At 43.5% G+C, this 12,521-nt stretch overlaps 1 protein-coding gene across 1 annotated transcript in view; it reads right to left on the bottom strand.

Moving 5' to 3' along the window:
- Positions 1–12,521, bottom strand: part of LOC126470301 (protein purity of essence) — a 475,244-nt gene that overhangs the window by 206,830 nt on the left and 255,893 nt on the right. Inside the window, exons 40-44 of the mRNA XM_050098072.1 lie at positions 11,342–11,475; positions 10,958–11,115; positions 4,704–4,850; positions 2,684–2,888; positions 2,321–2,498 (exon numbers count right to left, since the gene is read on the bottom strand). Coding sequence (XP_049954029.1) covers positions 2,321–2,498; positions 2,684–2,888; positions 4,704–4,850; positions 10,958–11,115; positions 11,342–11,475 — 822 coding nt within the window. The remainder of the gene's footprint in view (positions 1–2,320; positions 2,499–2,683; positions 2,889–4,703; positions 4,851–10,957; positions 11,116–11,341; positions 11,476–12,521) is intronic.

Here is a 12,521-nt window from a genome sequence, read left to right as displayed (position 1 = left end):
CAATGAGAGTATGCATTTCATCTTAACTGCTCCCTGCAGGCGATGGGGGGGAGTGGAATAGAGGGGGGGGGGGAGATGGCCAGGTGGGCGGGGGAGATGGCCAGGTGGGCGGGGGAGATGGCCAGGTGGGGGGGAGATGGCCAGGTGGAGGGGGGTGAGATGGCCAGGTGGAGGGGGGTGAGATGGCCAGGTGGAGGGGGGGTGGAGATGGCCAGGTGGAGGGGGGGGGGAGATGGCCAGGTGGAGGGGGGGGGAGATGGCCAGGTGGAGGGGGGGGAGATGGCCAGGTGGAGGGGGGGGGGAGATGGCCAGGTGGAGGGGGGGGGGAGATGGCCAGGTGGAGGGGGGGGGGAGATGGCCAGGTGGAGGGGGGGGGAGATGGCCAGGTAGGGGGGGAGATGGCCAGGTAGGGGGGGGGAGATGGCCAGGTAGGGGGGGGGAGATGGCCAGGTAGGGGGGGGGAGATGGCCAGGTAGGGGGGGGGGAGATGGCCAGGTAGGGGGGGGAGATGGCCAGGTAGGGGGGGGGGAGATGGCCAGGTAGGGGGGGGGAGATGGCCAGGTAGGGGGGGGGAGATGGCCAGGTAGGGGGGGGGGAGATGGCCAGGTAGGGGGGGGGAGATGGCCAGGTAGGGGGGGGGAGATGGCCAGGTAGGGGGGGGGGAGATGGCCAGGTAGGGGGGGGAGATGGCCAGGTAGGGGGGGGAGATGGCCAGGTAGGGGGGGGAGATGGCCAGGTAGGGGGGGAGATGGCCAGGTAGGGGGGGGAGATGGCCAGGTAGGGGGGGGGGGAGATGGCCAGGTAGGGGGGGGGAGATGGCCAGGTAGGGGGGGGAGATGGCCAGGTAGGGGGGGGGAGATGGCCAGGTAGGGGGGGAGATGGCCAGGTAGGGGGGGGAGATGGCCAGGTAGGGGGGGGAGATGGCCAGGTGGGGGGGGAGATGGCCAGGTGGGGGGGGAGATGGCCAGGTGGGGGGGAGATGTCCAGGTGAGGGAGGAGATATCCAGGTGGGGGGGGAGATGGCCAAGTGGGGGGGGGAGATGGCCAAGTGGGGGGGAGATGGCCAAGTGGGGGGGTGGTGGCCAAGTGGGGGGAGAGGTGGCCAGGTGGGGGGGAGGTGGCCAGGTGGGGGGGAGGTGGCCAGGTGGGGGGGAGGTGGCCAGGTGGGGGGGAGGTGGCCAGGTGGGGGGGAGGTGGCCAGGTGGGGGGGAGGTGGCCAGGTGGGGGGGAGGTGGCCAGGTGGGGGGGAGGTGGCCAGGTGGGGGGGAGATGGCCAGGTGGGGGGGGGGAGATGGCCAGGTGGGGGGGAGATGGCCAGGTGGGGGGGGGAGATGGCCAGGTGGGGGGGGAGATGGCCAGGTGGGGGGGGGGGAGATGGCCAGGTGGGGGGGGGAGATGGCCAGGTGGGGGGGGAGATGGCCAGGTGGGGGGGGAGATGGCCAGGTGGGGGGGGGAGATGGCCAGGTGGGGGGGAGGTGGCCAGGTGGGGGGGGAGATGGCCAGGTGGGGGGGGAGATGGCCAGGTGGGGGGGAGATGGCCAGGTGGGGGGGGAGATGGCCAGGTGGGGGGGGGAGATGGCCAGGTGGGGGGGGGAGATGGCCAGGTGGGGGGGGAGATGGCCAGGTGGGGGGGGAGATGGCCAGGTGGGGGGGGAGATGGCCAGGTGGGGGGGGGAGATGGCCAGGTGGGGGGGGAGATGGCCAGGTGGGGGGGGGAGATGGCCAGGTGGGGGGGAGATGGCCAGGTGGGGGGTGAGATGGCCAGGTGGGGGGGGAGATGACCAGGGAGGGGGAGGAGAGGGTGTGAGGGAGAGTGGGAGGAGAGGGTGTGAGGGAGAGTGGGAGGAGAGGGTGTGAGGGAGAGTGGGAGGAGAGGGTGTGTGGGAGAGAAGAGAGAGGGAGAGAGGGGAGAGGGGGAGGAGAGGGTGTGGGGGGAGAGTGTGGAGAGAGGGGAGAGGGGGAGGAGAGGGTGTGGGGGGAGAGTGTGGAGAGAGGGAGGGAGAGGGAGAGCATGGAGCCCTTGTTCAATTGCATTTTTTAGTGTTGAACACCCTGAAACTGGCAAAAGTAGTGCACCATTAAAATAGTTCCAAAGTACCATTTTATTTACCTACATCAATCATTAAAAAGTTATTTCACGATGTGTCATAACTGAAGTAAGTCCAATTAGTCAAAAAAATCCGCAAAATACATTACTTGGGGCAAATTGTTTCTGCTGAATGGATTATGGCTACAATACAGGTGGAAAAAAGTTGTTTGAAAAATCAAACTGTGTTATATATTGAACTATCTGTACACAGTCAAGAAAAAACCAACTTACGTGGATGTTCTTCATTTACAATTTTCTCAAATTTTGCTAAATTGTGGGGCCTTGCAACAGCTATACTTCTTATGGTCATAACCAGTTGGTAAAATGCCTCTGCATCTATGGTCTTAGGATCTTGTTGATCTCTCATAAGTGCAAACTCTGTGTTTACGTGGCCTAGAAGAACATGGTCCTGCAAACAAGAAAAACAAGTTCCAAAATTAAAGAGAGAGCAAATCCTGTTATTTTACACAACAGGAAAGGAGAGACAAAGGTAAAAGTAGTAGAAGAGTAGGAGAGGGAGTAGTGAAGTGAAACATGTGGTGTCTGCTTTTAATCACCAATAAAATGAACAGTAACAGTATATAATTTACTTACTTTATAATTGAAATACGCAGTCCTTGTTGGATGTAATGTTGACAGAAGTGATTCTGCAGCAGTCTCAACACAGGATGGAACAGGTATATATAACAATAATGTAACAAGGTCCTTAGCATGAGATTTGAACACCTGGAGATCATCTGTAGCTGGAAGGTTTACTCCAAAAAAGTTGTCAATAACAGACAATATAGAAGAGAGGACCCTGAAAAATGAAAAGAGTACAGTAAATCTAAGACAAGACTGATTCCCTCATGAGCATACTAACTTTATTATTGATTCAATCAGTCACATGACATCAAGTCTTCCCCTGAAAACAAAATTTATGAAGACCTTACTCATTCGTTGTCTGAGCTTCGGCTCTGCCTCTTTCACAACAAACGTAGATATTGACCATTTTTTTAAGTACCATTTCTTCTGCGAGCATATAGAATTCCAGAATATCAATCAACAAAGGATGCTATAAATGCAGATTAATACTGCGATTCATGTAATGCCACAAAGATATCCATCTTAATTGAACTTAGTATTATGAAAAGGATAGATTGCTACTAACCACAGTGAGGAGGCACTGTGTAGCAGACAGGCATAATGAAAAGGCTACGAAACATTTACGCCTTCAGTGAAAAGAGCTTCCCCCCTCCCCCCCAAACACACACACACAAACTGGACAGTGTGATCTCCTTTAGTGGAAACTCTTCAGAAACAGGGCATATATCAACTTATGTTAATATACTTATTAACATGTACATTGAAAGAAAATTTAAAGAAAGTCAGACACAGTTATTCCGTACCCATCAAAATATTCTCAACAGCAATAGAGTATACCTTCTAATCTGTAAACTGAGAAAAAGAAGGACTGTGAGTTAACTACTTATGTTTTCCTAATAACATACCATTTGCCTCTAGTCCAGATAAACTTTAACAATGAATGGTAAAATTTAAGTCTGAAAGTAAACTATAGTAAGAAAATGGTACAAATTAAGAATGGAGCCACAGAAGCAACTGATAAATACCTGTATTTAGGGCCACTGAAGGAAAGTGGAAGGGGCAGCAAACGACATAAACAGAAGAGTAAAATTGCCCTGGAACACTTTTGATAAACTAAATTGTGTATACAAAATGAAACTTCTGATTTATTTGAAAAGGAAAGTTTATAATCACCTTGTATTATCAATTTTGACTTACAGTAGTGGTACACAGCCTTTTAATTTGGGAACAATTATAAATGGGAGGGGAGGGGGGAGGCTCACTGAGTAATAGGGAGATCCATGTTGGGAATTACTAGGAGAGAGAGGAAAAGAAATTTATCAAGAAACGGCCTGGGGTGGAAGACTTAAGAACAAAGAGAAAATGAAATGGAAGGTGGGTGCACGACATTTAACCAGATAAATGGGTAGTAGCTAGATCAAGAAAGTTCATTGTTCAACTCCCAATGATGATAAAAGATTGAAATGACAATCTGATTTAAGGTGTAAATGACAATAGAAAATACATATATATAAACCGATGAAGACTGTGATGACATGGAACACTCTAGAGGAGGCATTTATCTTGCACAGATGTCAAAATCCCTGAGGATGATGACAGCTATTCCAATACAGAGAGACGTGAAGTTGAAAACACGGGACCAATGTGAGTAAGACTCTCACTAAGACGGTTCTGCACAAACGACATTATGCATACATAGTGGGTTCATGTATAGGTTTTGACGGGCGAGTTTGAGATTCAAAATATGTGACAAATGGTCATTTCTCTCAACTGCATTGACATTAAGACTTTTTTTTACACCGTCAAGGCAGTACAGATGTTACTATTTGACATAAATTTAAACTGCCCCCCCCCCCCCCCACACACACACACACACACCAGGGGGCAAGGGGAGGGGGAGGGAGGGAGAGGGACACACACACACACACACACACACACACACACACACACACACAGAGAGAGAGGGAGGAGAGAGAGAGAGAGAGAGAGAGAGAGAGAGAGAGAGAGAGAGAGAGACCAAAATACTTACTTTTCAAGGCATGACAGATTCTGTGGTACATCAATACCACTATCATCTCCATCAGTTGCTGCTGCAGCTTGTGGATGGGCCGTGGCACTGGTTACCAATTCTTCAGTGTCATCACTCCAATTGTAAATGTCTTTTAGCTTCCCGTAACTAGAAAAAAACATAGTCCCAACATTTTTTAGCTACAACAAGTCAGTCAATTAATCAATTTCCAACTACACTTCAAAACAAGTACAGTTTATTCCAAATTGATGTGTGACTCAATATTTCTGTCTACACTTACAGTAAAATAATTTTACAGTTAAGAGTACAAAATTTGTTAAAAAAGACACTAAATCAATTAAGACATTAAAGCCTGGAATTCAGATTATTGGATAACATATCTTTAAGTGTTTACCTAAGTCATATCATAATTGCTACTTTTTATGCACTGAATAACATTCTGCTATCTCATCTATAATTTTACAATAACTCCATTACTTTATAACAATATGTCAGATCGTGATTTCAATCTCTCCGCCCCCCCCCCCCCCCCCCCCCCCCCCCGTCCCCCATTTTCTTTTATATACAGGGTGAGGCAGCTAAGTCATAACACCTCTTTTGTCTCCCCGACCGTAATAGATATAAAGATGCCGTTTGGACTGTGAATTGCAGGACAGGGGTTACTCGAATAAATCACATTTCATGTTTGTGCTATTTTTATTACAGAGATATGAGGTGATCTTTCCTTTTTTTTTCTTTTTATGGAACCTTATGTTAAATTTTAGCAAACAAGACGGGCTTAAAAAGACGGTTTCAAATATGTGTATATCATAATATTTAGGCAAACAGTTTTTGAGACACATATGTTCTTGTAACGTGTTCATCCTTCAAAGTGGCATTGTCCAATGCCACCTTTCCTGTTGTGTAGAGTACATGGTAAACATCGCGAGTCCGTCCGTACACAAACAAGTCTATTTACCCGACAATAGTAATACATACTGCGATATTTTGTGCAAAAATTAACTGATGATGTTGCACAAATATTATTCAGTTATTTGACAACTGTGATACCAATATAGTAGACAACATACAGTATTAAAATACTACAAGATGTTAATACATTTTAAGTAACAGAAATACAAATGTAAATGAGGAGGCCCTTATTGGTCAGAATTATTTCATACGTATTTGTTTTTTATTTGAAAAATATTTACTTTTGATCACAATACGAAGCAAATACACACAAAGATGCAAAATACATACTGTACATGATACAAAACTTTACTGAAGCATGTGCTCAAAATGTTTCCCCTCTGCTGCAATGCACATTTGTAGCCGCCGGTCAAATGATTTGTGAACTGCTGCGAGGGTGTACACACATCAGTCCATGCTTTGATGATACATAGCTTCATATCATCTGGCATAGTTGGTATTTGAGCATACACTTTATGTTTGATTGCTCCCCACAGAAAAAAAATCAAGTGGGGCCAAATCAGGAGACCGGATTGGCCACTTCACTTCAGTACGTCATCCTATCCGACAATCCGGGAACTTTTCATTTAACAGCTCTGTAGCCACACGGGAAGAGAGAGCAGGATAGCCATCATGTTGGAACCACATGCACTGACACATAGTTAGTAGTACCTCTTCCAGCAAAATGGGCAGAATGTTTCGCAGGAACTGTGCATAGTTATTGCCATTTAGTATACCCGGAATGACGTACGGCCCTCACAATGATATTTCCGACGATGCCACACCACACGTTAGAACTCGATGGTTGCTGATGCTGTGCCTGTCGAAGCCACTGAGGGTGCTCTATTGACCAGTAATGCATATTATGCAAATTCACATTACTGTGGTTGGTGAAAGTCGGTTCATCAGTAAAAAGCACCCGTCGAAAAAATGTTGGATCATCTTGTAGGCGCTGCAGAGGAAACCGGCAAAATTCCTGGCGTCATTCGAAATTCACACCGGTGAGTGCTTGATGTAATGAGAGGCGAAACAGGTGAAATTTAGGCTGGTGCAATATGCGTAGAACACTGACTTCTACCACATTCCAAGTTGATACGTCGCGACGAAACAGTAGAGTTGTTATGCGTCAACACTACAATGCCCTCTTGATGTACCTCACCAGTTGCAGTTTTCTGCCTTGTCCTCTGTATGGTGTTCCTTGATCCCAATTCAAGTAGTTTATTGCAAATATGTGCAAGAAGCTGATGCTCACGATCAGGATACAGCTCTCCATATAGCTTTATTGCTCTAATAGCATTTCTTCTGCTTTCACCATACACTAGAATCATATCTAACTTTTTTTCGTTGGTGTATATGTCTGCTCGAAAAAACTGTGATGGAAATGCGCTGTCTCATTACCTCAGCAGCACATTTATACCCTTCTCTCCAGCTGCCATGTGCATACCTTGCAGCATTACCGAGAAGCAGGAAAACAACGCCTTCCCTGTTAAGTTCCTCAGTGGTCAACAGGAAAGGTTGTATTGGACAACGCCACTTCAAAGGATGAATACGATACGGGAACGTATCTGTGTCTCAAAAACTATTCGCCTAAATATTATGGTATACACATATTTGAAACCATCTTTTTAAGCCCATCATGTTACGCTAAAATTTAACATAGGGCTCCATTTAAAAAACCAAAGATAGCCTCATATCTCTGTAATAAAAAATAGTACAAACATGACATCTGATGTATTCAACTAGCCCATGTCCCTGCAATTCACTGTCCAAATGGCATTTTTGTATCTATTAGGGTTGGGGAGATAGAATGGGGGTGTTATGACTTAGCTGCCTCACCCTGTGTGTGTGTGTGTGTGTGTGTGTGTGTGTGTGTGTGTGTGTACTGAGAAAATGGACAGATGCTATTATTTGTCTCCTCTTCCAATGTCCATTCTCTACATCATTAAACAGTTTTAATTAAAAAATAAAAAACAGGTTTTGTACTTATGAGTTATATTTTGCTATGTCCATTCATCCTTATGCACTGTTTTATGTACATGCACATTTTTCACATACCATTTAGTATTTCATGTTGCCATGTTTCAAAATTTGGTTTCAAAGCAAATACTCCATCCTTCACTGCACTTCCAAAAGAACCAAATCTAAAATTTAGAAGTCAAAAGTTCTGTGCATGTATGGAGGTGGTACACAGTCTTCCAAAATAGTCTGAAAATTATTATCGAATTTTTAAAGCTGCTGCTACCACATTCTTAGTTGCATGATTTTATTTTTATATAATCCTGCACTTTTCTGTCACAACTGCTTCACGTTTCAGTAAACTTTTCAGTGTATCAAAAAGAAACACCTTAGTTATTTTTCCTGCTGACATAGTTCATGTGAAGACTATAATCCCATATCCAAACACAGTTAAATATTTTTAAGTCTTTTGATATTGCACCAAACGTTGGCACTATTGCTGAATAGCATTACTGAAGTAGAAGTGTGGAGAAGGTCATGTGACTGAAGTGGACATGTGTGTAGAGTGAGCAGAAAATCAGTTGTTTCTGGGTAGTCAGACTGTATGGTCGATACTCTCAGCTGTGTGGCTGGACAGCAGTTTATATGAGTTTCCCATGTTTCAGAAGTGACTATATGGTATGGAGTGCGAGTTGTTCCGGGTGGAAGCAGTACAGTATGACAGATGTAAGCAATGGTGAGAGTGCTAAGCATGTTTTTCCTCAAGTGGAGCCTTAGGAGCCTCTGTCAAGTGTAACTGGTGTGTACAGCATAGTGTGATATATGTGGATACAGGATCACTGCCCCACTCCTTACTGATGCATGTTGTAGTGAAGTAGACTCAACATGATCCCGTATTTACATGGTGCATTCTGTATGTTAAGCATTGGTGGCATTTTATTGGTGCATGGATGCCATCTGGTAAGAGTAGAATAATTACGTATTATATGTGATTATTTCATAACTCTCAAACAAATATTGATATCAACTCTTTGTTCAGCAAAACATTTTACATTCATGCTGATGATATACATATGTTGAAAATCTATGCAGAATACACGTGCCTGTCGCTTTTCACCTATTAATGTACAGCCATATGCCTTCCTGCTACTTATTTTACATGTTTGCCTCTTACATGAAGCAATTTATCAGAATGGGGAAAATTTTTCTCTATCCCTACAGTATAAATTTGCTGCCAGTGTTAATAGCCAATGAATGACATTATTTGTTTATTTCATATTGGCAGCCAAATGTTAGCTGTAAAGTGGAGAAGTGTGGTGATGAACGATGAAAAGGGGGTCTATGTAACAGTGGGATGGGTGTTTACCGATGAGGTGGCTAGCACTCACACAAGGAGTAAGAGCATGAGAGTGGGCTACTGGGAGAAAAAGCAAGAAAACAGTACAAAGAGAAGGCGGAGGATCACGGATAAGACTGTAAAATTTAGAAAAGGAGATAAAGATGAGTGTGAAGCTTGCGAGGGAGAACAGATTGATGTAGAAACAGAAGAGGGAGAAGAGACAGATGGAGGTCAGTGACTTGTGGAGACTGAGCTGTGCACAATTGAGAAAACCATTTTTGAAGCCAAGGATCACGATTATATGCCTTGTGCAACAGCAATTTACATCAACTACATTATATAGAGCCGTTATAATTATGCTCTTCAATCAGGTGGGGGCTACCTGGACCTTAGCAACAATTTTGTAGTGACCATTCATTTGGGTGGATAGTTAGTTTGGGAGTTATACCTATATACCATGTCAGACAAAGGTAATAACAAAGTCGGTAGAAGACGTAACTGATGAATACTGTAAATATCAGTGGCGATGTGTGTGGGACACATTTTACATCTAGGCCTTCAACATAGAATGTGACCCATAGATAGAACCTGAAAAATTTGCATTTTGCGATAAATGCAAATTAGATGCAAATTCTGCATCAAAATGGAAAAATCTGAAAGTACCTAATTAGATGCTATTTCACTGCAAACCGTATCTAGATGTACTATTTTGTCAGAGATACTTTGAAACAGCATTCTTTTCTGCATACAAATATGGTTACTGCTACTGATTGTCATTTAGCAAAGCCTGATTTGGAAAGATAATGTGCGTAAGAAAATGTTTGCAAAACAAAAAGTGCACAAATGCAACGACATATTAATGACTCGAGTGTCTGGTGCCACGCCAACTGTGAGCAGCAAAGATACATGCCACTTAATGCAACATGGTACTCAGCTGTGGAACCTAACATCTTAGAACAAAGGCATGTGTATGTTTGTCTACTAGACAAAGTTCACAAGTTTTACTAATGTGGATACCTTTAACATGGCAGTTTTAGGCAGTGGGTGTTTTGAACTGTTGTTGCATCAAATACTGCAATAGGTCAGACTGTAACTATTTTCTTTAAAACACTCTGTCAACTTCAGCAAGCAACTAACTGCAAAGTAACCATTTGATGGCTTGCTGTTTTCTTTTCTTATTTTGAAATGAGTGAAAAAGACTCATCCTGGTTCATCAGAGATTTCCATTATGATCCTCACAACACCAGAATGGATCGGTGATTACTGGTATCATGTGCCAGTTCTGCTTTCACAGAAACACAAAACATGGATGTAGGTTGGCTGCGCTATGAGAGAGAGGTGGGGCTTGTTTCCTTGCAGCCCCCTCCCCCCTGTGGAGATCAGATTTCAAGTTTGTTTATACTTGCAGGCGTCTGCCCACATATAGTATCCAAACTCTGCACTACAGTGATCAGATCACAAGATGTGTCACTGTATTTTGACTGTGCCAAAATTCTTCCCCTAACATGTAAGTAGAGTTATTTTGATTTCTATTTTTATGCTAAGTGCCTTTTTATTTCTATCTGTAATGTCATCAAGTATGGGTAGCACGGCTATTAATGCCAACAAAGGGGTCAAAATTAACAATCTGCAGATTTTGTCATTATCGAATTGGGCTGGAAAAGAAAAATAATGTCGAGAGAAATCTTAAATTTGAGACACCTTCATTAGAATAATCATTTATTGAAAGCTTAAATACACCCAAAAGAAGAAAGCAAAGGCCATTTTGGAAAAGCTGCTAAAGCTTTTCCAAGCCAACAATCAATTTCGAAGTAAGAAGGTGTTGTCTTCAGGCACATATTGTGACAACCTTTTAAATGTGTGTGCCTAACCATTTACCAAAAAAAAAAATTTGTGCGAATTTTGCCAAAAATAGGTGCAAATTTCAACCCTTTTCCCACATACATACCTCTTGCTTTTCTAAGGTCAAGTAGTGATTATTCTCAAACATAATTAGAACTATACTTACATTTTTATGCAGTCAACCATGGATATATGTTCCACATCTGCTGAAGGTCCAAAAGTGATGGTGAACTTTTTATCTGCCTGGAGACTTTCTTCTCTAGTGAAAGGCACATCAAACCATCTGCTACGTGTCAGATTTGTTTGGACAGTTCTACCAAATACCTGAAAAAAAAAAAAATATTTCTATAGACAGACAGTGTGAGTCTCTCTCTCTCTCTCTCTCTCTCTCTCTCTCTCTCTCTCTCTCTCTCTCTCTCTCTCTCTCTGTGTGTGTGTGTGTGTGTGTGTGTGTGTGTGTGTGTGTGTGTACACATGAACATGTTGGCATGAAAACAATCCAGCAATCTCAAGTATACCTCACAATTGTAAATTATATACTATTATGTACCTCAATGTAAGTTGGAGCTTTCTGCACATCTTGTGTACCAAGCAGAACTCTTATCCCCATTATCATTGTAGCAGGGTCAGGGTTGGTAACTTCAATACTGAATCCTGAAGCTTTTGACGATGCAACATACAAACCTGTAAAATTAGAATAGTGAAATTACATACGTTTACTGAAAGAGGAATTTTGCATTATGAGTACTTGCAATATTATTTCTTGTTTACATGACCAATAATGCCATGTTCAATAATATCAATTGTAATTTCTCTGATATGGTGTAGTAGATAAAATCATCATTGAATGAAAGGTATAGATGAGTCAATATGAAAATTTTCTTTTCACCTTGCACTGTAACCTATATTTTGAGTTACAGTGTGTCTGTAATCACTATGATGATGTGCTGACCTACTGTCATGTAAGGCCACATACATTTCCAAGACAATACATCAGCAAGCACACAGTTCGCACATCTGTGCAACAATCACAAATCAGTCAAGGCTGCCTCAAGTTACTACATCTAGTTCTTTTGACAACTCACAGAGTTTACGTGAAAACACAATACTGAAAGGAAAAACTACACTTACTGACAGAAGTGCAATGAAGCAGCTAGATTGTTCAGAATGTTTATCATCAGCCATTCAGTATTTTTTAACACAACACGCCTTGTCCACAAATACAGTTGACACTATCACTTTGCACAATTCAGTGCTTAAATCTAACAATGTTAATTAAATACATTGTGGACACACACACACACACACACACACACACACACACACACACACACACGCACGCGATAAGGCATAATTCTTGTACAGTACTCGCCAAGAATTCATTCACTGGGTATAATTCATGCTCTTTCAGACCGAAGTTTCTAAAAAAAATTTAAATTTGTGCAAGGGCATCAAGTGCACTATTTTTTGTAGTTAGTTGAAGAATTTCAGACGCGCGCGTGTGTGTGTGTGTGTGTGTGTGTGTGTGTGTGTGTGTGTGTGTGTGTGTGTGTGTTGGGGGGGCCGCTATTTTTGTATTGAGCAAATGAACATTATTTCTTACTCCAAGTTTGTGTAAATTTTCTTTGGCATAGCTGAAAGAACTATAGGTGTAAAGGCTGGGGACTATCATTATATTAAGTGACCTGAATTGAATTCTACCAAGTGTCATTGGAAGGCAAACCTAAACA

The sequence above is a fragment of the Schistocerca serialis genome, chromosome 3, assembly GCF_023864345.2.
Source record: "Schistocerca serialis cubense isolate TAMUIC-IGC-003099 chromosome 3, iqSchSeri2.2, whole genome shotgun sequence".
NCBI classification, from domain to species: Eukaryota; Metazoa; Arthropoda; class Insecta; order Orthoptera; family Acrididae; genus Schistocerca; species Schistocerca serialis.
Note: the sequence above shows the minus strand (reverse complement) of the source record. Positions and strands in the feature narration are given on the sequence as shown.